The sequence below is a fragment of the Zonotrichia leucophrys genome, chromosome 2 (assembly GCF_028769735.1).
Source record: "Zonotrichia leucophrys gambelii isolate GWCS_2022_RI chromosome 2, RI_Zleu_2.0, whole genome shotgun sequence".
Taxonomy (NCBI): Eukaryota; Metazoa; Chordata; class Aves; order Passeriformes; family Passerellidae; genus Zonotrichia; species Zonotrichia leucophrys.
The window spans coordinates 5,045,363-5,068,656 of NC_088171.1; the positions used below are offsets into that span (position 1 = coordinate 5,045,363).

General features: G+C 46.9%; 1 protein-coding gene across 1 annotated transcript in view; it reads left to right on the forward strand.

Moving 5' to 3' along the window:
* Nucleotides 1-23,107, forward strand: part of VILL (villin like) — a 39,199-nt gene extending 16,092 nt beyond the window's left edge. Inside the window, exons 4-20 of the mRNA XM_064703832.1 lie at nucleotides 278-474; nucleotides 3,575-3,683; nucleotides 4,001-4,111; nucleotides 5,520-5,719; nucleotides 5,802-5,880; nucleotides 7,284-7,382; nucleotides 8,908-9,061; nucleotides 10,091-10,191; nucleotides 10,449-10,586; nucleotides 11,128-11,286; nucleotides 13,878-14,057; nucleotides 14,957-15,102; nucleotides 15,800-15,944; nucleotides 16,292-16,480; nucleotides 18,215-18,283; nucleotides 19,166-19,453; nucleotides 21,039-23,107. Of these exons, the coding sequence (XP_064559902.1) occupies nucleotides 278-474; nucleotides 3,575-3,683; nucleotides 4,001-4,111; nucleotides 5,520-5,719; nucleotides 5,802-5,880; nucleotides 7,284-7,382; nucleotides 8,908-9,061; nucleotides 10,091-10,191; nucleotides 10,449-10,586; nucleotides 11,128-11,286; nucleotides 13,878-14,057; nucleotides 14,957-15,102; nucleotides 15,800-15,944; nucleotides 16,292-16,480; nucleotides 18,215-18,283; nucleotides 19,166-19,453; nucleotides 21,039-21,152 (2,478 nt within the window). The 3' untranslated portion in view covers nucleotides 21,153-23,107. The remainder of the gene's footprint in view (nucleotides 1-277; nucleotides 475-3,574; nucleotides 3,684-4,000; nucleotides 4,112-5,519; nucleotides 5,720-5,801; nucleotides 5,881-7,283; nucleotides 7,383-8,907; nucleotides 9,062-10,090; nucleotides 10,192-10,448; nucleotides 10,587-11,127; nucleotides 11,287-13,877; nucleotides 14,058-14,956; nucleotides 15,103-15,799; nucleotides 15,945-16,291; nucleotides 16,481-18,214; nucleotides 18,284-19,165; nucleotides 19,454-21,038) is intronic.
* The last annotated feature ends 187 nt before the right edge of the window (nucleotides 23,108-23,294 follow it).

Sequence of the window (23,294 nt, forward strand, 5' to 3'; positions counted from 1 at the left end):
AAAATGTTCTCAGGGATGGGCACTCAGTTTTCCTTGATAACAGGAGTTATAAAAGAATATCAGACAGAAACGTCCTTCAGTTCAGTTTATCAAACCCATAAATTGCTCTGCTGAATAAGGAGAGCTCCAGGCTGAGCTCCCAGGGAGTACCTGAGGCTCTGTCCTCTCTCCCTTGGCCAGGAGAAAGGCAGAACTGGGAATTTCCATGGTCACTCTGTTTTCCAACACAAAAATGGGCTGTGCCTTCACCTGGACTTGTCCTTCCCCTCTCTTGCAGACCAAAAGGAGCTCCCGTGGCACCGCTGTGGATCTGCACTACTGGATTGGCCAGGACTCCTCGCAGGACGAGCAGGGCGCTGCAGCCGTGTACGTGACACAGCTGGACGCGGCGCTCGGGGGCAGCCCCGTGCAGCACCGCGAGGTGCAGGGACACGAGTCCGAGACCTTCCAGAGCTACTTCCGACACGGCATCATGTGAGTGGTGCCAAGTGACCCTCAGCGAGGTGGGCTGTGGCCCCTGGGGTTCCCTCTGCTTCTCTCTAAGTCTCAGAGACATCCATATCTCAAAAATGTGAGAAATACAGAATGCGCAGAATGAGTGGGTTGGAAGAGACCTTCAAGATCATCAAGTCCAACCCAGCCCCAACAGCTCAACTAAACCATATCCCCACATCCAGGCTTTGTTAAACACACCCAGGGATGGGGACTCCACCACCTCCCCGGGCAGCCATTCCAGAACTTTATCACTCTTTCTTTTCCTACTATCCAACCTGTATTTCCCTTGGTGCAGATTGAGGCTGTGTGCTCTGGTTGTGTCAGTGCTGCTACAGAAAGAGCCCAGCCCCAGCTGAGCACAGGCACCTTTCAGGAGCTGTAGAGAGTGATGAGGTCACCCCTTGATGAGGTCTCTGGTGTCAAGATGACCTTGAGGTGTTAGAAAGTCTCTTTTCCCAGTCCCGAGACCAAAGAAGAAGACAAGATTCCTCAGCTCTCATTCTCAAAGCTGTTTATTTTCTCTTATCTAATGCATTGTCTTTCTGACCTGCTGAGGTCTGTCCAGCAGGTTGGGTTGTGGCGCACTGACCGCCCTTGGGGTGGTGTTGGCTTTTTCTACTAAAACTACGTGTACTTAATTTACAATAATTTTCCAATACCTATCACCTATGTTAGACAGTCTGTCTCTACTCTAAACCAATCCAAAAGTGCCACCATCACAGCAGAAGATGGAGGACAAGAAGAAGAAGAAGAAGAAGGAGGACAGGACATACCTAGATTCCTCCTCCATCTTGCCTCTTGAACCCCCATTCTAAATACCCAAAATTCTACTTTTTCACCCTGTGATAAATTCACCATCATTCTACTCAAACCCTTGTGGCTTGTAACTCCTCACACAAAGTTGGTAATTGTTTCCATGGGTTGAAATCAAAAACACAGGTGTCTGTGACTCCATGCCAAGGTCTCTGAGCCCCCTGCCAGGGTCTCCAGTCCTCCAGGACAGCCAGAGGAATGTCCTGGGTTCTGACAACCCCTGAGTCTCCTTTTCTCCAGGCTGAGCACCCCCAGCTCCCTCAGGGGTTCCTCACAGTGTTTGTGTTCCCAGCCCCTCTCCAGCCTCGCTGTCCCCTCTGGATGTGCTCAGTGTCCCAAGGTCCTTCCCAAGCTGAGGGGCCAGAGCTGGGCACAGCACTCGAGGTGGGACCTCACCAATGCCAGGTAGAGGGACAGAATGACCTCCCTGGATCAGCACTGGTGGTGGTTAAAATTCAGAACAAAGAATTCCCATTTTGAAGGAATTACTTATTCAGTCTGGAGCCGTGGCATTCTGTTCCATTGGTCATTTTCCCAGATTTTTGCAGTAAATGAATCTTAACATCCCTTTTGTTCACCTCTGGGTCTTCATTCCTCTCCTCCACAGACTTTCAAGTGCCCATTCAGAGCACTTCAGACTAATATCCACCTTGCAGTGAAGTGCTGATTTGGCTCATAGTGGGTGTAATATTCCTGAAGTGGAAGGAAAAAGTGACTGAACTTTTGTCATCCAAAAGATACTGTTGAATATATGATATGTTGATATGTTGAATCCAATCCCAGGGTCTTTGCTCACTCTGGGGTTTTTGGAAGGACTCCAATTGCTTCCTCCAAGGGAGGTCTTCATTGGCGATAAACAGCCTGAGTGCTTTGGTTTCAAACAGCTGAAGGAAACTCAGATGATCCTGGGTCAATATTCTCCATCCCAGTCTGGCTGGATGTCTCTGTCTTGTGCATCTCAACAACCTCTCATGAATCTCCTCAGAACTTTTCTGAGAGAGAAAAGTGCTTTTAGCCTCATCTTGAAGATGAGTAGGGGACAATGAAGGACTGAAAATCAGACCCTTAAAACCAGTCTGTCTGGAAACCTATCTTCCTCTGAAATCAGCATGGATTAGAATTCATCTGGGTCTAAACCACATCCCTGCGGTCAGTGAGGAAGTATGAGGCAGAATGAGAAATAAAAGGAAGCTCTTTCCACATCTTGGCAGGTGGACTCATCACCACAGCATCCTTCTGTGGGTATCTTAAGCTGGGCCAAACAAGTCTAGAGTGCTGTGAGTCACATTTCTGACCACATTAGCCAGTACCTTTCCACCTAAAATAGTGGAAAGTTTCCACCTACAATAGCCAGTACCCTTCCACCTAAAATATATCAATTACCCACATGGCAAAAACGGCAATCAACAATTGTCCCCTTTTTCCCCCTAAATAGCATTGTGTCAGTTATTACTGCAGTGTGAACAAGGGATCTGTTCTCTAAAATGGTCTAGGATATGTAAGAGTGGATTAGACTCACCCAAAAAACATTAAAAATGCTGTGGAACTTCTGTGGGGGGTTGTGCCCTCTCATGGTTGTGCAAAGTTGTCCCAAGAGAGGGGATGACATTGTGACATGAAGTGATGACAGTGCTGAGAGTGGCTGCTGCACAGTGTGTATTCAGGGATGGAAGAAAAAAAATTGTGAGGTAAAATCTGAGAGAAACACAGTGTCCTGTATGTGTTTACAGTTTTGTTCTGCTTCTGGCCACAGTTTCCTGTCTAGGCTGCTTTTAATAAAACAGCTATTTTGAAGAAAACAAAATTTTAGCAGGAAGTTTGTTTTCTGCCAAGTTTGTTTTATATTCTAATTGAATGCTTATGGAATATTTCAACTTTGGGATGCCACTGCCATGGTCAATGGGATTTTCAGTTTGGTTGTGATACAATTCCATTTCCATTCCTGACCTGCCTGTTCATCTTCTCCCAGGATGTTTAATGCTTGGAATCAATGATCATGAAAGTCTTGTCCAACCTAAATGGTTTGATGATTCTATAATTGTGTGCACAGCAGCAACACAATGCCCATAAGAGGCAGACAGACACCTTGATAAGGACCATCAACAGCAGTGAGGAGCACAGTATTTGCCACTGCAATTTTAGGACTTTGAGATTATTTTGCCTCCAGATTTTTCAGTTGCCACCAAAATCTTGGGATGTTCTCAGAGGATAGAGGGGAAGGTATTTTCTAACCAGCTCTAACTCTTTATTCTCTGCTGCACAACAGCTACAAGAAAGGAGGAGTGGCTTCAGGATTTAAGCATGTGGAGACCAACATGTACAACATCAAGCGTCTCCTTCACGTCAAGGGCAAGAAGCACGTGTCAGCCACAGAGGTAAGAGGAAGACCTTGCTCTTCTTATGGATCATTTCTCCTTCCCTCTCCTGCTCCTACTCTCATTTTTGAGCAGATTTATTGGTGGGTATCTCATTTCTGCTCAAGAACTTGTATTTCAGGACAGTTTTCAAGTCCTCACTTAAGGGTTTGGTGTTAGCACTGTGCTCAGTGAGGAGCTGAGTGCCAGCAGAATGAGGAGTCTCTGCAAACCTGTTCTTACATCCCCAGGGACAGGTTTGCCATGGCTGGGACTTGTCACCTGCAGCTCTCCTCATCCTCCCCACTTTGCCAAACTCTCTCATTTCCCTGTGACAGGTAGCGCTCTCCTGGGACAGCTTCAACAAGGGAGATGTGTTCTTGCTGGACCTTGGTAAAGTGCTGATCCAGTGGAATGGACCCAGCTGCAGCATTGCTGAGAAATCCAGGGTGAGTACAGGCAAAAGACACTTGGCTTAATCTGGCTTTTTTTTGATGCCTAGGGAAAAAAAAATTAAAAATTCATAGTGTTTTCACAGTGAAAATCTTATGATCAACAACATAGATATGATCAAATAATCATAAATTTTCTACTTGCCCATCTGTTGGTTTTAGAGGCCCATGGAATTGCTTTGCTCCACTTCAGACCTGGCCTCAGGTTGCATTTCACAGGCAGCCAAGGGCATCTCTCTAGTTCCAGCCCCCGAAAGTCATCCAGCTCCCTCTGGAGCTCATCTCCATCCCTCTGTGCCCTGTTGTTTGCATGGCATAGGATTAGAAAGTCAGCAGCTCCAGTAGGTTTAGCTTCAGTAACCACCCCAGGGTAGATTAATTTTAATTTTTTGTTTACAACATCAACAGGGAATTCTGGCTTGGTCAGTATGAGACAAGCTGATAGGTCACATCTATAGCTGTTAACGCACTTTGCAAAGGGATCATTACCCTTATTTTACTGATACAGGAACCAAGATACAGAGATCTAGTAAAGCAAGATACAGCAACAGGTTATCAGCAAAGCTGGTGGCCAAGCTTGTGGTCATTATAATATTAAAAGGCAGATGGGTCTGCCCTGTGTGTGGTGTCCCCTGATGAACTGGGAGAGAGGGAATCTCCCCAGGGAATGCCATTTTTGGGGCACAGTGGAGATCCTCTTGGTGCTGAAGAAGGTACAAAGCAATCCTCAACACGGGAGGGGGAGCAGGTTCGTGGCTGCTGGGTTCATCTCAGGCCTCAAGCAGGTCATCTCCTATGTCTGATAAAGAGACAGGAGATAAAGAGAGGAGTCTTTCAAAGCTATTGCAGTAGGAGTCATGGGAACAAAAAAAAAAAAAATCAATTGAAGATGGAGATTTCAGCCTAATTAGCTGCTTGACATTTCATGCTGCTTTTTTCACAGAAGACATCCACGTTTTTTGAACACTTGAAACATTTAAATGTAAAATGCCACCGTGGGGCGGCCGGGGTCCTGCAGCTCTGCAGCATCCTGCCTCGTTGGCCTCAGCATGTGTTCATCTGTCCCCCAGACCATCCCAGGGGACCACTGGACCTGCTGGAGCACAGTCACATGCAGGCAGTGCCTATTGTGGCTCCCACATACCTGTGGCTCCCATGTGCCTCCTCCCATGTGCCCTGCGGGAGCAGCATCAGCAGTGACTGCAATTAGCAGTATTTTCCTACGAGTTAATTAATAATCAGGCATTACAAACATATCTGCTTCTTTAATAGCTAAATTTGGAAGGCACTAGGTGCTTCAGGGAGCTGTGGTAACCTGGCTGGGGCTGTTGGCTCTCAGTCACTGCTTGGGGCTTGCTGGGTGTGGGGTGTGTGTCAGGACTTACCCCTGTGGGTCCTTGTGCAGGGTCTTGCTCTGGCTCGGAGCATCAGGGACAGCGAGAGGGGCGGCCGTGCTCAGATTGGCATCATTGACAACGAGAGGGACTCACCAGACCTGATGCAGATCATGAGGATGGTGCTGGGCGAGAGGCGCGGGGAGCTCCGCGACGCCGTCCCCGACACCAAAGCCGACGAGCTGCAGAAAGCCAACGTCAGGCTCTACCAGTGAGTCCTGTGCTCCCAACCCTGTCCCTTGTCACAGGGGGCTCTGTGGGGTCTAACTCAGCTCGGTGGCTCTGTCTTGCAGTGTCTATGAGAAGGACAATGACCTGGTGGTGCAGGAGATCGCCACCCGGCCCCTGACACAGGATCTGCTGCAGCACGAGGTGAGACAAAGCCAGACTGGCCTTTCCAGCCAGAAAAGGAGGCTGTGGCTCACTTTGTTTTCAGCTGAGCACCTGTTTCCTGAAAATTATCAGGCCTTCCATCACTAGGAGAGCTCAGCCCTGCTGTTAGGTTAGGACAGCTTAGCCCTGCTACAATCTCAGCAGCCGGAGGTAGGTGGTGTGCTGAAGCTGTTCCAAGAAGAGATGGCAAATTGGTGCTCTGAGCCAAGGATTATATTAGCTTGGCAATCACAGTGAGGGAGAGCTGCATACCAGGAATAAATTCCAGATGGAATGAAGGCTTCTTAATACCTGATGAGCAAGGATAGCCTTCCCTCTGCTGACTCCAGAGCAAATAAATACTCTGCTCACGAAACCAGGGAGATTTGTTTTCCTGCCACAGCAAGTGGCTGGTCTCAGTGACCCACCCTGGAAGGAGATTTCCTGACAGACCCTCTGTGCAGAGTTTTTCAGAAAACAGAGGCTTTTCCTCTGACTGAAATTTGGCAGAGAATTGCTCATCCTTAATTCTCTGCAGTGCAGACCAGCCTATTCCAGCACAGCACTGCGCCGCAAGGCTCCCGCTCCCCTTTGCATCCTGATGTCAGCCTTGTTAAAATCTCAGCCTCCCTTTGCAGACACGTGAAGCCCTTTTTCTTCTTTCATAGTTCAGTTTGCAAAAGGAGCAGCCTTTGGTCCCACAGTGTGTTTGGAGCACCAGCTGTCTGCATGGGGACGGTCTCAGCACACCCCTCATTCCCTTTGGGTTCGGGATCCTGCTTCCTTCACAGCAATGCAACACTGAGCTTCAGATCAGGGATATCAATGAGGACAAAATATTCATGCAGAACATGTCTAACTTGGACCTTTCCTGCTCCTTTAGATTCAGATTTGGGCATAAATGCAGGGAGCAGCAGGGTAGGGTAGATATTTCAGTGTACACTTCTCCTGGCCCCTTTTGGAGCTGGTGGTGTTTTTGGTTTGAGAACACCTCCTTTGAGGTGTTAGACAGTTTTGGTAATAGACAGTTTTGAGCAATGCCTAAGAAAAATACATACTTTACTAGTTCAAATTATAAATCAGCAGCCTGGGCTTGGTGTGCCCACACCTGTGAAACCTGCCCAGTGGGGTTGGTGGTAGTTGTACTGCATTTATAAACCATGGAAATTAATTAATTAATAGTTGTACTCCATTTCTAAACCAAGAAATTAATTCTCTGTCACCTCTGGTAATGTCTGCACCAGGGTTAGAGCTCTGCAAGGCTCAGAAATGAGCTGGATATGCTTCTATCTTAAATCTTCAACAAGGATCCACCTGATTGAGCTACAAATGATGAGCATTTCCTGCACAGAGTTTTTCACATTTGGTTTTTTCTGTTTCCTGTTTTTTTGGTTTAACCTCAGGACTGCTACATTTTAGACCAAGGTGGCTTCAAAATTTATGTCTGGAGAGGAAAAGCCTCCAGCCCAGAAGAGAAAAAAGCAGCATTCACTCGAGCTGTGGTGAGTTGTAATAGAGTGCAAACGATGTCGTGGGCGGTTGATACGTGCTGATCTAGATCTGACCACTAATTACAATTAAGTGTAGCTCTTGGGGAGCTCTTGGCCTCTGTAATAACAGAGAAGTTGAGTGTCTAGGGGAGGCATGATGACATAAATACAAAATTGTTAGTCATCAAATTGTGCTAGGACTAAGACCTGCCACTAAAACTAAGAAAAAAATGGATAAAGAAAATCAAGTATAAAAGAAAATACTTTTCTACATGGTAAATAGTGAACTTCTGGGAACTGTTGGTTCAAGGGATGGTGGAGTCAGAGAGAATCAGCAGGGTCAAGAATTCAACCAAAAAAGGTTCATAAACAGATAATAAAGGGGGTCTGATATCCATGTGCTATTTTCCGTCAGAGCATTTGCCAGCTCTTCCTCTCAGAAAAAAATTAGCCTCAAGGGAGCCTGAGCAAGTAAGGAATTTGGTATTTTTTTACAAGTTAGCATGTTGAAGTAAAGACTATGAGGGAACACGGCTTTTAATTAGACATTTACTTATGGGAAGACCATAAATGGCTTCATCTTCCATGAGATCTAACAAGGAGATCCTGAACTTCAGTGGGTCCACCTTCAGTAAGGTCCCACCTGGAGACTCCAGCCTCAATAGGATTGCATCTATTGTCTCAGAGAAAAAAGCTTAAAAATGCCTTAAAACTTATCTCACTGTCCTCTGTGCTCCTTTCAAGAGCTTGACTCAGACTCATTTCAGTAGGCAATCATCTCTGCAAATTCTGGCCCTGAGCTACACATGTAGAACAAAAGATATGTCTGTCTTTCAGTGTGGCAGGTGGGAGGGACGGGAGAACCATCTGCTCTGCTTTTCCCTGAGGGCAGTGTGTGGCTGCAGCTTTTACAGCACAAGTTGGATGCTCAGAAAGCCACAATCAGGCTCCTTCCCACAGCTGCCAGCACTGCACCTCGGGTCATCCTGGAGCCTTCTGAGATAAACACGGGAGCAGTTCCCAAAACTGAACGAGGGTTTTGGCATTGTGGCAGAACACAGAATGTTTTCTTCTCACTCATATTGTATCAAGCACCTCTGTTGAAATAGTCTTTTAACTTGATGGTAGCACTATTAGAAAGAAATAATGCAGGTTTAAGGAAAGAAATAGAAAAAAAGAAGAAAAAATGTTTGTGAGTCCCTTCAAAACAGACTTCATGCTCTGGGCGTGCTGAGCTGCATCCACCCCTTCACTCCTATGCTCTCTACCAGGCAGAGCAGTTTTCCTGGCTTAGAGAGGGACAAAAAGTTTGGAGAAAAGAGATAGGAGTAGGGTTCAGTCCCCTAAAGACAGAAGTAAACATCATACTACAGCAAGAGTCTTCAGTTACTTCTGATTAGTTCAAATGCTAATCTTGGACTGAATTCCACCCTGTGTTCAGTGAGGGACACTCTTCAGGCCGGTCCAGGTCCACACCCCTCTTATCATGTCTGTAAAAAGCAAAAAGCTCACTAATGGCCTTTGTGAACCCCACCAGGGTTTTATCCAAGCCAAAGGCTATCCTTCATCCACCAACGTGGAGGTGATCAATGACGGAGCAGAGTCAGCCATGTTCAAACAGCTCTTCCAGAGGTGGACAGAAAAGAATGAAACACAAGGGCTGGGCAAGGTCTACACTACAGGCAAAATTGGTGAGCATGTTGGTCCTGGGTTTGTCTTTCCTACCTGTGCTAAGCAATAGCTGAGGAAGCATCATTCACATCAACTGTCTCCTGCCTTCAGGATCTCAAAAATCTAATGTACACTCTGCTAGTGCCTTCTATTTTCCATCTTCTTCAGTTGATGGAAAGGATTCATGAACTGAAGGACATTCAGCTCTGCTGAATTTTCTTATATGAACCAAATTGCCACTTACTCTGAATATAAATGTTGTCAGAGAGTCACTCCTCTCTGAAGAATTGCATGCAAAATCTCTCACTTCCAGATCTCCCAAATTTCCTTTATGAAGGGCTAATGCTGAGCCTGATAAAGAGCTCTGCTTTCATTTACACTGGCATCCATCCAGTCCCCTCCTGACGTCAGTGGAGTGATGCTGTATTTACACAGGGTGTAAATGGTGTATTTATCACACTGCTGAAGGGAATATTACAATGCATTAACCCCAAAGACTAAACAATTCCAAAGAGAGAGAACTTGTTGATGAATGATTGCAAGGTGACAGAGATGCTGAACATCTCCATCAATAACAGCCTGAGAGCCACAAATCTCTTTCCCTTGCAAGTTCTCTCTTTTCTCTCCATCTCTGTTTCTCTCTGTGCTGTCTGTAAATACTCCCTTTCTTTGGCATGAGCTGGAGAAATGTAGGCATTTTATTTCTGAAATCAGCATTTTAAAAATGGGAAAATATTTATGGATTTGGAAAAAAATTAAGATTTTTCAGTCAGGAGACTAGTAATATTTTTACCAGCTAGCTGTCACTGGAACATGCTGTGTGGCCAATTCCAGCCTGTCACAGGTCAACACTGAAGTGGGTTTGCTTTTGCATATTCCAAAATCAGCATTGGTTTACTGGGGGCAGGAGTGGCTTTTTGCAAACCTGGACTGGGTTTTACTTGCTGTACGGTGGTTGTGGGTGAGGATGGGAAGGGTTTGTGTGGTGCAGTCACTGGATTCTTGTTTTTATTCTGTTTTTGTTCTTGTTTTTGTTTTGTTTGACGCAGCCAAGGTGGAGCAGGTGAAGTTTGACACCACCCAGCTCCACGCCAGGCCTGAGCTCGCGGCTGAGCAGAGGATGGTCGATGATGCCTCCGGGGAGATCGAGGTGAGACAGCTCCTTTGGCTGGCAGAGGGTGCAGTGATCAGCCTCTTTCCAAGCATTTCTTGGTTTGTTCAGCTTGGAGGAGGCGGAGGATGGACCTCATGGCACTTCAGACCTTCCTCACGAGGGGCAGGCACTGATCTCTTCCATCCAGTTGTGGGACCTGAGTGAACACCTGAAGCTCAGTGGTAGCCAAAAAGTTGTGCTCTGTCCTCACTTTGACTTCACAGCTATTAACCAAGATGTTTTTTGTTCCCTAGGTGTGGAGGATTGAGAACTTGGAAATGCAGCCAGTGAATCCCAAGATGTATGGGCAGTTCTATGGGGGTGATTGCTACCTGGTCCTGTACACCTACCTGAGGTCAGGCAGACCCCACTACATCATCTACATGTGGCAGGTAGGTCAAAGCAGAGAAGAGGGCACTGTGCTGTGCCTGCTGTACAAGCCTAAAGCTGAAAGAGGCAATTGCACACAAAAATCCCTACCGAAGCACCCAGAAGAACTCAGACACACTTTGCTCATCAATTTCAAATATCCCAAGCTATCCTTTGTAGGTAGCATGGACACTGATCCCAAACTGGCATCAGGCTGAGCATCAGCAAAAGACAGAAAGAGTGAAGAATGGTGGGGCTTACAGTGCTGAGGTCAAAGTCTGGAGCTGGATTGTCCCTTAAAGCCTCAGTTCTTAGAGTTTTGTGGTTATATGGATATCTCTGCTTTCCTTTTTAAGGTATATCTTCATGCAGAGAGAAGCTCCAAAATGGGACTCTGAAGTCTGCAAAACCAGAATGCCAGTGAAATTTAAATATCTGGAAGTTTTAACTTTGATGTCATGATATGACACACTTTGGAACTGGCAGGTGTTGAATTGTGAAGAGGTTTGTAGGTTTGTACCCCTGTTCTCATCACGCTGTGTGTGTCACCCCCCTGTCCCCCAGGGCCGCCACGCCTCCGTGGATGAGATCACTGCCTGTGCCCTCAATGCCATCGAGCTGGACAGGAAATACGGGGACGAGGCCGTGCAGGTGCGGGTGACCATGGGCAAGGAGCCCAGGCACTTCCTGGCCATCTTCAAGGGCAAGCTGGTCATCTACGAGGTAACCTGCTCTCAGGTTTTGTGTTGCTGAAATGTCACCCCAGGTATTAAAGAGTCTTTTTTCCCAGCCCTCTGACCAAAGAAGTTGGGATTCCTCAGCTGTGGTTTTCAAGGCTGTTTATTTTCTCTTATCTAATACATTCTTTCTCTGACCTGCTGAGGTCTGTCCAGCAGGTCGGGTTGTGGCACACTGACCACCCTTGGGATGGTGTTAGTTTTTTATACTAAAGCCTACGTGCACTTTATTTACAATAATTTTCCAGTACCTATCACATATGTTAGACAGTCTGTCTCTACTCTAAACCAATCCAGAGGTGTCACCATCACAGCAGAAGATGGAGGGCAAGAAGAAGGAGAAGAAGGACAGGACACATCCAGATCCCTCCATCTTGCCTCCTGAACCCCCATTCTAAATCCCCCAAATTCTACTTTTTCACCCTGTGATAAATTCACCATCATTCTATTCAAACCCTTGTGGCTTGTAAATCCTCACACAAAGTTGGTAATTGTTTCCATGGGCTACAATCAAAGGCACAGGTGTTTGTGACTCTGTGCCAAGGTCTCTGAGCCCCCTGCCAGAGTCTCGAGTCCTCCAGGGCAGTCAGAGGAATGTCCTGGGTTCCAACAACCTGCCTTTGGGAGGTGGGAGCACCAACGGTGGCTTGGCAGCTGCAGTGGAAATAGCCCAATAAAAATGGGCTGATATTCAGGAAAGGAGCCTGCCAGCCCTGCCCAGACTGGCAGACTGAACATTCTAGTACTCCTCAAGCAGTCTGAGCACTGTTGTAGTAAACACAGCCCTGGACTAACCCAACTCAACTGAGCTCCACCCCTGAGCTTCAGCAGTGATGTATGGAGTTCATTACGACTCTGTCCCAAAATATTTTGCAGAGTTAGAGTAAGGCAGTCATCCAGTGAATTACCAGTGCTGCTATCCAGAGAGGGTCATTCAAAATATCATACAAACAAGATTTGCATTGTCCTTGCCTGAATCACATCACATAACTACCAACCCACTTCACTTGCTGCCTTGCCTGCTGACATATGTGGTGGAGAAATTCTACCTGTGGCTTTGGGAGAGGGGAATTGACCTCTCGGGGTTGGTCCCACTATATGGTTTCCATGGCAGGTGTTCAGTTAAGATGAGCACAGCTGGAAATCAGGGTACAGATGCCCTGCAGAGTTTGCCTGGCAAATCCTCTACAGACACCATGATCTGGTCACATGGACCTTGAGCATCTTGATGGGAGCTGGTCAGGACTCCATGATCAGGGAGAAATGTGGGACTGGTGCCATGTAGGTTTTGTTCTGACCTGGAATCAGAAGATACTTGTATTTCCTTACCTGCTCAGTGCAGAACTATGGTTCATTATTGTTGAATTTGTAAGCAACCCTGACGAGGGGAGGAATGATGAATCTGATTCCATGTTCTTAGAAGGCTAATTTATTATGATATATTATATTATATTATATTATATTATATTATATTATATTATATTATATTATATTATATTAATTATATCATAATTATATTATAGTATAGTATATTATAGTATAGAATGCTATACTAAAACTATACTATAGAATAGAGAAAAGATACAGACAGAAGGCTTAACAAAGAATGAATAATGAAAACTCGTGACTCTCTCTTCCAAAGTCCTGACACAGCTGGCTGTGATTGGTGGTTAAGTAAAAACAATTCACATGAAACCAATTAAACAACCACCTTTTCGATAAACAATCTCCAGACCACTTTCCAAAGCAGCAAAACACAGGAGAAGCAGATGAGATAATATTGTTTTCATTTTTCTCTGAGGCTTCTCAGCTTCCCAGGAGAAGAAATCGTGGTGAAGGGATTTTTCAGAAAATGTGACAGTAACACATTATTACAGCAGTGGGCAGGGCTGAGAGCCCAGAGCCTTCCTCAGATCAGTCACACCCTGGATCTGTGTGTCCTCCTCACCTCTCAGTGCTACCTATTGGAATAATCCCAATATAGCTGGACAGGATGAGCCTGAGTTTGTCTGGCCCTTGGTGCTGAACCCAAATAGCAGCAACTGTGGTGTTTTCACCCCAGAGACACCTTTGGCTGGCTGGATGCTGCAGCTGGGGGCTTGGGGGCAAGTCCAGGCTTGCAGGAGCTCAGATTTACCTCTCGTGGAGAAGCTTTAAGGTGATGGTGAAGGAAAAGAGTGGGTTCTGATGGAGGGTTTTGATCCAGAGGTTTATACTGGCCCACAGGCCTCAGAATCCAGCAATTCTTCCAACAGAACTCCCTGAACCTCATGGTTGCCTTTTAACCCCAGGGAGAGGGGAGGGAAGGGGTAGAGAGCCACCAACCAGGTATGGGAGAGGAGATCCTAAGGGGCAAAGGATACCTGGATGGCCCAATGTCCCCTCAGGGGTGGAGGGCATCTTTTGAATTCTGCCAATCACTTGACGCCCTTCTGGAATTCCAGGACTGACAGACAGTGCTGGAAGGGTGACTGGTGACTGACACACTTGGCAGGGAATTATCAGGGAGGGACCCGAGGTTCTGGGGTAAACCCTGGAATCACAACACAACAGCTGCCCTTCCCTCTCTCCCTGCAGGGCGGCACCAGCCGGGCTCAGCAGAGCAGCCCCGAGCCGGCAATCCGCCTCTTCCAAGTGAGGGGCACGGATGAGGTGAACACCAAGGCCACAGAGGTGCCAGCCCGAGCCTCTTCCCTCAACTCCAACGATGTCTTCCTGCTGAGCACCAGCCAGGTCTGCTACCTGTGGTGTGGGAAGGTGAGTCTGCAGTGAGACATGGGCACCAGACAGGTCTGCTTGAGTTTCCTGCCTCTGCTAGGTCATGGAGATGAATCCTTGGGTAGGTGGCCCATTAATTCAGTGGAGAAACAGCTTCAAGTTGTGCCAGGGGAGGTTAATACAACATACTAAAAAAATTTTCATCACAGAAGGGGATGTCAAGCACTGGAACAGGCAGCCCAGGGCAATGGTGGAGTCAAAAATATTTTAAAAATGTGTGGATGTGGCACTTGATGACATGATTTAGTGGTGCTGGGCTGATGGTTTGACTACATGATTTTAAAGGTCTTTTTCAACCTTAATGATTCAATGATTCTGTGAGGAAAGGGTCAGACCCTCTGTCTGTGGGTCAGCAGTAAAAACCTTCTCTACAAAAGTAACCCATGTTGGGGTTCACCTCACCTCATTGTAGGTGTTCATACAGCTTTCATTCAGATAAATAAATAATCCTGGATTTTCCAGCTGTAAGAAATCAGCCAGGATGAGAGCAAATTCATGTATCTTGTGTCAGTTGTGTGTCAGGATAAGATGGTAGATCAAACCAAAGCAGAGAAGTTGTCAATGTCCCATCCCTGGAAGTGTTCAGAGCCATGTTGGATATAGCTTGGAGCATCCTGTTCAAGTGGAAGGTGTTCCTGATAATCTTTAAAGTCCCTCCTAACCCAAATCACTCTGTCATTCTGTGAGGTTTGCTCTAGGTGCCATTGGCTGCACTAAATGTCCCTTCAAGGACTAGAAATTATTTTGATCATGAGTGATCAGCTCAAAAGCACTCAAGCAGGTCTGAAGCTCTCCAGAGGACCAAGCCAGCTTTTCCCCACGGATAATTTCTGCCAGTCTGCCCCTAACTGCACCTCAATCTTTTATCCTGGACACAGGGATGCAGCGGAGATGAGCGGGAGATGGCAAAAATGGTGGCTGACATCGTTTCCAGACGGGACAAACACACCATCCTGGAAGGACAGGAGCCTGCAGAGTTCTGGGAAGCTCTGGGAGGCAAAGCACCTTATGCCAGTGAAAAGAGGTAATAGTGACCTGCTGGTTCCTGTGACCAGGGGACATTAGGCAAGGGAGCAAAACTTTGCAGGAAAGTGAATATTTTGTGTCATCAATAAAGGGAGCACGAGGCCAGAATATAACCAAGGTCTTGATCAGAAACCACACCAAGGTGTTTCTTTCCTGGCTTTTGAGCCAGGAGTTCTCCTGAAGTGGGAGCTACGGGTCCAAAGCCTGAAGACAAGGGTGTGCTACATCCTCCTTTCTCCCCAGTAAAACTATCCCATTATCTTGTCCTGGGGCCTGCAGGAACCATGTGCTCCATTTCCAGCCATTACCAGCAGCAGCCCCAGGAGAATCATGAGACTAAATCTGCTTTTGGACAACATGGATTTCCCCAGCCCTCTGGGCTGGTGATGGTTTCCTCTGCAAAAAGTGATCTGGTGTGGCTTTCACCTGACATCAAGCTCATTGCCACAATGATGGAAGTGTTCTGCTTTTGCCTTTTTGGGTGGAGAAAAAAAAATTACCTTTGAAAAGCATTAAAATAGTCCGAGAATCCCCTGATACCTAACATTGCTGGCTTCCAGGCCTTTAGATTGGTGCTGCCATGTTCCACCTCTCTCCTCAAGGCCACAACAAGCACCTTCAGGGCCCTGCAGTAAGCCAGGAGGGAAAGATTTCCACATTTCTTGCTTTTCCCTCCCCTGCCATGCACGAGGCAGGTTCCAGGAGCAGGTCACACACTACCAGCCTCGCCTCTTTGAGTGCTCCAACCAGACGGGTCGGTTCATCATGACGGAGGTGGTCGGGTTCTGCCAGGAGGACCTGGATGAAGATGATGTCATGCTGCTGGACACATGGGAAGAGGTCAGAAAAAGCCTCCTCCCCTTCTCCTCAGACATGTTTTAAATCAGATTATGGCTTTTGTTGGTGGTTATTGAGTTGGGTCTTGGCCGGTGGCTGGGTTCAGCTACCTTGAAACGTACAAGAGGTGTCACCTTTCAGAGTTTACCCCAGAAATATTTATGCTCCATGCCTGTCTCAAAAGCAAAATCTTCCTTGTTTGGGTGTAAATTTGGGCTCAGAATCACAGAGGACTGTTGGGAAAACACATTTCCAGTCTTGTCTTTGCTTCCACTGGAGGGGAGAAAAAACAGCTGTGTCTGCACAGGTTCTGATGTCTCGCTGACCTTCAACTCCTTCTCCCCTTGCAGATTTTCCTTTGGGTTGGCAAAGCCTCCAACGCACAGGAGAGGAACGAGGCCATTGCCTCAGCCAAGGAGTATCTCAAGACCCATCCAGCTGGGAGGGACCTGGCAACTCCCATCATCCTGGTGAAGCAGGGCTATGAACCCCTCAACTTCACAGGGTGGTTCAATGCCTGGGACCCCTACAAATGGAGTGTAAGTTGTTGGAAAAGCCCTGAGGCTACTCAGGGGGGCCTGGAGGGTGTTGTTGTCAGTGAATATAGGGTGCATGGAGTGAAACCTCACTAGGAAGTGTCCTGAGCTTCACAGAATCATGGAATGGTTTAGGTTGGAAGGAGCCTTAAAGATCATCCAGTTCCAACCCCCTGCCATGTGCAGGGTCCTTCAAAATATGAGGACATGAGTTCTTGGTGCTGTCTGAAACAGCTTCTGCTCCTTCACCAATAAAAAAGCACCTGATTGGTGAAGCAGAGGCTTCTGCAAATGTGCTTGAATTCACAATATTCATATTTTCATAAATATTGGGTTCCAAATCAAGTTTTTGATTTCAGCCAGAAAGAGGTGGGGACTATGAGTAGTAAAAATCAAGTTCCAAGGGAAAAAAGACCCACCCACATCATAAAGGGAAAAAAAAAAACAAACCAAAGCAACAGAAGTTCTTTGTTGAAAGTGCAGCCACAGAGGCAAATTTATGAGCCAGCTTTAAGGGCAAACTGTGGTGAAATGAAAGATGTGAGCAGACAGGTCTGATGTTCAGGTTTGTGGAAAGCCCATCAGAGCTCAGGAGCTCCTGAGCAAGGTCACCCTTGGTCCCTGCACACCAGCCTTCAAATCACAGTTACAAATACCAGCTCCTCCCCATGTAGAAATGGAAACCTGCTCCAAGAGATGACTGGGAAGGAAAAATTCCTTTCTTCCCTCTTTCCTCAGGACTCCACACTGCAGGAAGACTCTTACAGAGATATTTTATTTCCTGTATCTGAGTTTGCATTGTCTTTCTTCCCAATCCATGTGGTGGTGGATCCAGTCTTGACAGCTGGATCTGCAGAGATAAGACAGCAACTCACAGTGACCCTTAAAATATGTTGATGCTTAGAACAAAGGTCAAAACTTGTGGGTTTGTTTTATTTTTTTTTCCCCGAGGAACTGCTGAAAAACAAGGATACAGCTCATAAAATATGTGCCTCTAAAAATATCCCCTGTAGGCAGCTTCAGCAACTACAGACAAGCCATCCAAACTGTTGACATCCCAGAAACATCTGGTGTGTGTTCTTTGCTCAGTTTTGGGTCTAAATCTGTTTTCTCCGCAGTCCATGTGTTTATGTTGCTTGTTCTTGTTGGGAAACTTTGTTGGATGTTTCTGTTAAGAACTGACATCTCCTGGCTGCTTAGGAAAACACAGTCATGAGCTTTGCCAATTTATCTAGCATCTTCCATTTCTTTTTTAATACAAAATTAGAGGTATCTGGTAATACATGGCACCTAATTACAAGAAGGAAGGACTTGAGGCTTTGAAAAAATATTTTGTTTTATCTAAATGAAGTAGGAAGGTTGGAAAAAAGGAGTACTTTCAGGCATTGCAAGATTCAACAAAATGTAAAATTTTAAACCAGCAGTAAATATTATTTCTCTTCATTTTCCTTCTGGTGCAAAGTCTTTAAATTTCCTGGTTTCACCTGTTACTGTACAACTGCAAAGGCTGAAGTCCATTATTTTTTTTTTCTTTGTTTTCAAGTGAAAGCTCGGATTTTTCTGACTGCAGGGGCTGAGGTTTGCAGGAGCTGCCATATCAGTGGCCATCACTGGGCTTTAAAATTCAGGATCTCATGACCCAGGAGTGTGGACTTAACACCCAGGAGTGTGGGTTAGAAACCAGGAGTGTGGACTAAAGGCAGCCCATGGCTCTCACAGCTCTCTCTTTCCCTTTAGGATGGCAAATCCTATGAGGAAATGAAGAACAGCTTGGGAGATGTGTCAGCCATATCGGAGATCAAAGTGGTGAGTTGTGTCTTGGCCATGCCATAGGAAACCCCTGGGTTCACACACCTCCACATCCCCCAGCCTGTTTGCACCAAGGAGGGGACACCAGGACCAGGGCAGGCATGGGAACCTCAGGCTGCCAGCATCAGAGCTGTGCTGCTCTGTGGGAGCAGAGGGAGATGTGATGAATTACCCATAAATACACCCAGACCTCCTGGGCCTTTTCCAGTCCTGCCCAGAGGCATCTGGGAGCAGGACATTGTCCAGCTGCTCTAATGGAGTACAAATTAAGGTGTGTGCAGCTCTAAGAGGGTGTAGTTAAGTGTTTTGTGGATAGTTTACAGTGGTGTAGTCCCTGAGAACTCAAACAAGGGTCCCCTGGTCAGGAAGGGCATGGCCCAGTGGGGGATCCTACCAAGTTAATGATGTCCCAGCAGTCCCAAATGTCATTGTCACAGGGTCAGTTCTGCCCTGGGCAGGGTCAGGATGAAGGCTGGAAGGAAGTGGCAGGTTTGGGTGAGGAGAGATGGCTCATCAGGGAGGGGTGTGCAGGTAATTTAGGTGTTTTAGACATGGTAGACATCTAACCTCACCTTCTGTCATCCCACATGTGCCTTCCCCTGATGTTATCTTGCGAAGAATGAGACTGCTGTAAGTATCCTCAGTTCTTTGTAAGAGCTCTCACTAGTGTGTGCTTTTAGCAGTCCTAACACCGAGGGGTAGCATTTATGGAGGCACTGCACTAACACTTCACTTGGGACTTTCCCCTTGCTGCTTTGGAGCTACAGATAGCCTGTGCCAGAAATAGTCCCCCACAACCCCAGCAGAAAGATCCTGGCATCATCCCCAACTTGCTCTGCCAGAACATCTCCTCATGACATGTTTTCCTCTGTTTGGCAGGACCTGAACAACCTCAGCCTGAACAAGAGAACGCTCAGCACCACCAACCTGGCTGGTTCAGCTGCAGCCAATGCCTCCTCGGAGTACAAATCTCACTTCAGCCACAGTGACAGCAACAGCAACAGCTACAGCAACAACTACAACAGCAACAGCAACAACTACAACAGCAACAACAGCCACAGCAGCCCTGCCATGGTGCCCAATGGGGAAGGGATTTACTCCCGAGAGGTGCTGATGCACAGAACCGTGGATGAGCTTCCCGAAGGCGTGGATCCCACTAAAAAAGAGGTGACAGCATTGATACCTTTCTAACTTAACCTGCAGCTGGCTAAGTGGGCTTTAGACCGCCAAGTCCTGCTCAGACTCAATGGGACACTGGCAGGACACACAGGTGTGACGGTGTTCACAGGGGTTCTTGGATGAGGGAGGATCTGACTCCATGTTTCAGAAGGCTTGATTTATTATTTTATTATATATATTCTATTAAAACTATACTAAAAGAATAGAAGAAAAGGTTTCATCAGAAGGCCAGTTAAGAATAGCAAAGAATGATAACAAAGCTTCTGTCTCGGACAGAGTCTGAGCCAGCTGACTGTGATTGGCCATTAGAGACCAATCAAAGATGCACCTGTTGCATTCCACAGCAGCAGATAATCATTGTTTGCATTTTGTTCCTGAGGCCTCTCAGCTTCTCAGTAGGAAAAATCGTAAGGAAAGGATTTTTCATGCAAAGATGTCTGTGACAACCAGGTGTCACCAAAAGCAGGAGCTCTGTGTGAGGAAGTTCATAGGACCATAGAATGGTTGGGTTGGAAGGGAGCTTAATGATGGTCTAGTTCCAACCCCCTGCTGTGGACAGGGACACCTTGTGGTGGTTTTAGCCTAGTTGAAGTAATTATGGGGTTTCTGTGGCAGAAAAAAAAATTTAAGTAGTAATTTTTAAAAAATGTTTTCTTCTGGTGGAATTGTTTTGCTCTGCCACCCAGGGGGACAAGGTGACACAGCTGAGAACTAAGCCAGAATTTGCATTTTACTTGAGCTGTAGGTGTATGTTTTCATTTGAAACTCCTCCCAGAAGAAATGATTTTTTTTTTTAATTGTCAGAAACCTTGCATTTCAGCAATTTTCAATTTCAGAAGAAATTACGCATCCCAGATTTCCAGTCAGCCCAAGGATTTTGGCAGTGTCTGCAGCTGAATCCAAGCAAGCTGATGGGGGGGACAGAGGATTGATTCCCTCTATTCCCTGTAATCCTTGTTTGACCAATGTCTTGCCCAACAGATATGGCAAAGGCCAGCACCCATGGCCAGAGCCATGACCCACAGCTGGGCTCTACATGGGTTCTTCTACCCAAAATACCAGGAAAAAAACAAAAACTCAACCTCCCATTCCCACAGGACCTTTGTCAGCATCTCTGATGAGCCCTCTTTCTGCAAACCCTTCTTTCCAGCAATGGGAGTGAACATTTCCAGTGAATATTTTAGGGGAAGGGACTGAGCAGGGGGAGATGCTTTCACTGTGAATCACTGCCCAAAACTCTGGCCAGCAGAGCTTCCCTGGTGGGCCATAAATTGTCCTGGCCACAGTATGATCAGCAGGGGCTAAATTCCAGCCTGAGCATGCTAACTCCTCAAAACTGGAACATCTCTTTGTTCTGGGGGGCTTTTATTCCCCTGGTGCTTTGGGAAGTGGGATGAGGAGCAGTGGGCTGGGATGTTGCATTTCCCAGCACAAGGACAGGGAGCTGAGCAGGAGCTGTTGGTCTGGAGTCAGAGGTCAGCTCTGGCACAGTGGGGAGGGGATGCAGCCATGGGGGTGCCCCAGGCTCTGCAAAAACCAAAGCTGACCTGTCCTTTCTCTCTCCTCACTGCAGTGCTATCTCTCCGATGCCGATTTCCACGATATCTTCGGGAAGTCCAAGGACGAGTTCTACCAGATGCCCAAATGGAAGCAGCAGAATGAGAAGAAGCAATTTGGACTCTTCTGAGACTGCAGGGGGCATCTGATGACTCTGGGACCAGCCCCTGCTCCCTTAGGAGCTGCAGGAAAGAAGTGCAGGCAGTTCCTCAGTGATCCCAACCCAGCTCCCCAGTCCAGCTCAGTTATTCCAGCAGCCACTGTTCAGGGGATGGCTTCTTTCTCCCTGCAGACCCAGAACCCCAGGAGGAAAAACCTTTTTCAAGAACAGCTTCTTGACAAGATGTTTTTTGCCTCTTCCTGACACTTTATTGCTGATAGCCATGAAGACAAGTGTGTGCCACACAACTGCATTGTAGCCTCATCTTTCCTCTCCCTTTTGCAAATTGCCACATGCACTAGGCCATGATCTTCCTTCATTTGTAGAAGTTTAAAGATAGTCAAGACAAAGGCCATTTGCAGCTGCTGTGTGAGTTCTGGGTGGGGAGAGGAGCGGGAAGCCCTCAGAGGATGGAGGAGGAGCCTTGAGGTCAGGAACAAGCCAGATGCCTGATGAGGTACTCTGTGAGTGACACCAGACATTTCTGCCCCTTCTCACAAAAAACAGCAAGAATCAGTTCCAGATTAACATGCATAGCCCAGGGCAGGTAAAACACATGAGAACCTGGTTTGGGGGATAAAAGCACTTATTATGAGCATATTTATTAGCTGATGTTTCCAGAGGATGATGACACTGAAGGCTAGACACAAATATTGATTTTTGACTGCCATACAAGACTCTATTTTTTTCCTCATTTAGACAGCAATCTGCAATCTCACCTGGCCTCCCTGACTGTGGCCAGGTGAATGTCAGAGTCCACCTGGCCACAGAGCAGAGGCTTGAGGAAGCCAGGAGGGGTTTGGGTGTGACCTGAGGCAGAGGGTGTCCTACTGAAGCTTTTATCAGGCTCCATCCCTGTGATGTCCATGAGAGTGCTGGTTCCACACTGTGGGATCAGTCTGGCTGGGGAGGGCAGTGGGAAATGTGAGCAATCAGTGACTACAGGATAAAACTGTAAACTAAAGGAAGAAACACCACCTTAAAAACTCAGACAATGTGGGTTTGCAGCTTTACTCCATTTCCAACCTGATCAGTGATTCCAAATAAACATCCAGCAGCAGCCCTGTAAGTGTCTGTGATCAGCATGGGGGGTTAGGATGGCAGCAGATAAAAGCTCTGCAGGGCCACAGATCCTTCAAACACCTGGTCATCAATGGAATTTTGGATTTTTTTGAAAAGAAAAAACTGAGGAGGTGGAGCCCCTTCTGTCTCCAAGCTCCAAGTAGCTCAGGCCATTTGTCCCCCATGCCCATGTACCCTGCTCCTGAAGCCCCCACTGGCAGTGAGCAGCAGTACCTGGCCTGACTGCCCTGCCCTGCTGCAGGAATGTGGGATGGAGCTGGGGAGCTCCAGGCTGTGGACTGAGGGGCAAAGAGCTTTCATTCACATCCAGGACCACATCATGGTGCAGAAGTGTCAAAGAGCTCTCACTCAACATCCAGGACCACATAATTCTGCAGAAGTGTCAGAATCTGGCTGGGCTGGAGAACTTTGTGTTTAAGAATTGGTAGTTAACTCAAATAAACCCCAACCCCATTGTTTTCTCCCTGTTCCTACCACCACTTCATCCCATTTCTGCTTGAGGGCACAGCCCAAAACCCTCTGGAACTCCCTGTGCAGAGTAAGTTAAGCATCAAGCAGAGACACAAATCAGCTGAATTACCTGTGTGATTGCTCCTGTTGTGTTCACAAGAGATGCAATCAGTGCACATTACCCACATTTCAACCTCTGTTGGCCCTGCTGGAATCAGCAATATTTGCCTTGCCTTGCTGAGGAGTGCTGCTGCCAGCTCCCAAATTGAAGAATTGCATGTGCTCCTCAGTAAGATGCAGGAATGCCACCTACCTGTGGGCCTGACCAGCTCCACACAGTCAGATGAAGACCAGCCAAAATACAGTCAGATTATAGAGATTAGGCCAGTTTGCCACAAATTGCTTAAATTCCTGTGGCCACCATGCTCACCAGCATGAGTGGAGTGCTCCTGCCAGCACTCAGGAACCAGCCTGGGATTTCACAGACCACAGAGCTTTCTGATACCTGATCTGATGAAAACTGCTGCTGCTGCACTCCTCATGGGGGAGTTGCTTTTACTCCCCACCTCTGATTGCTGA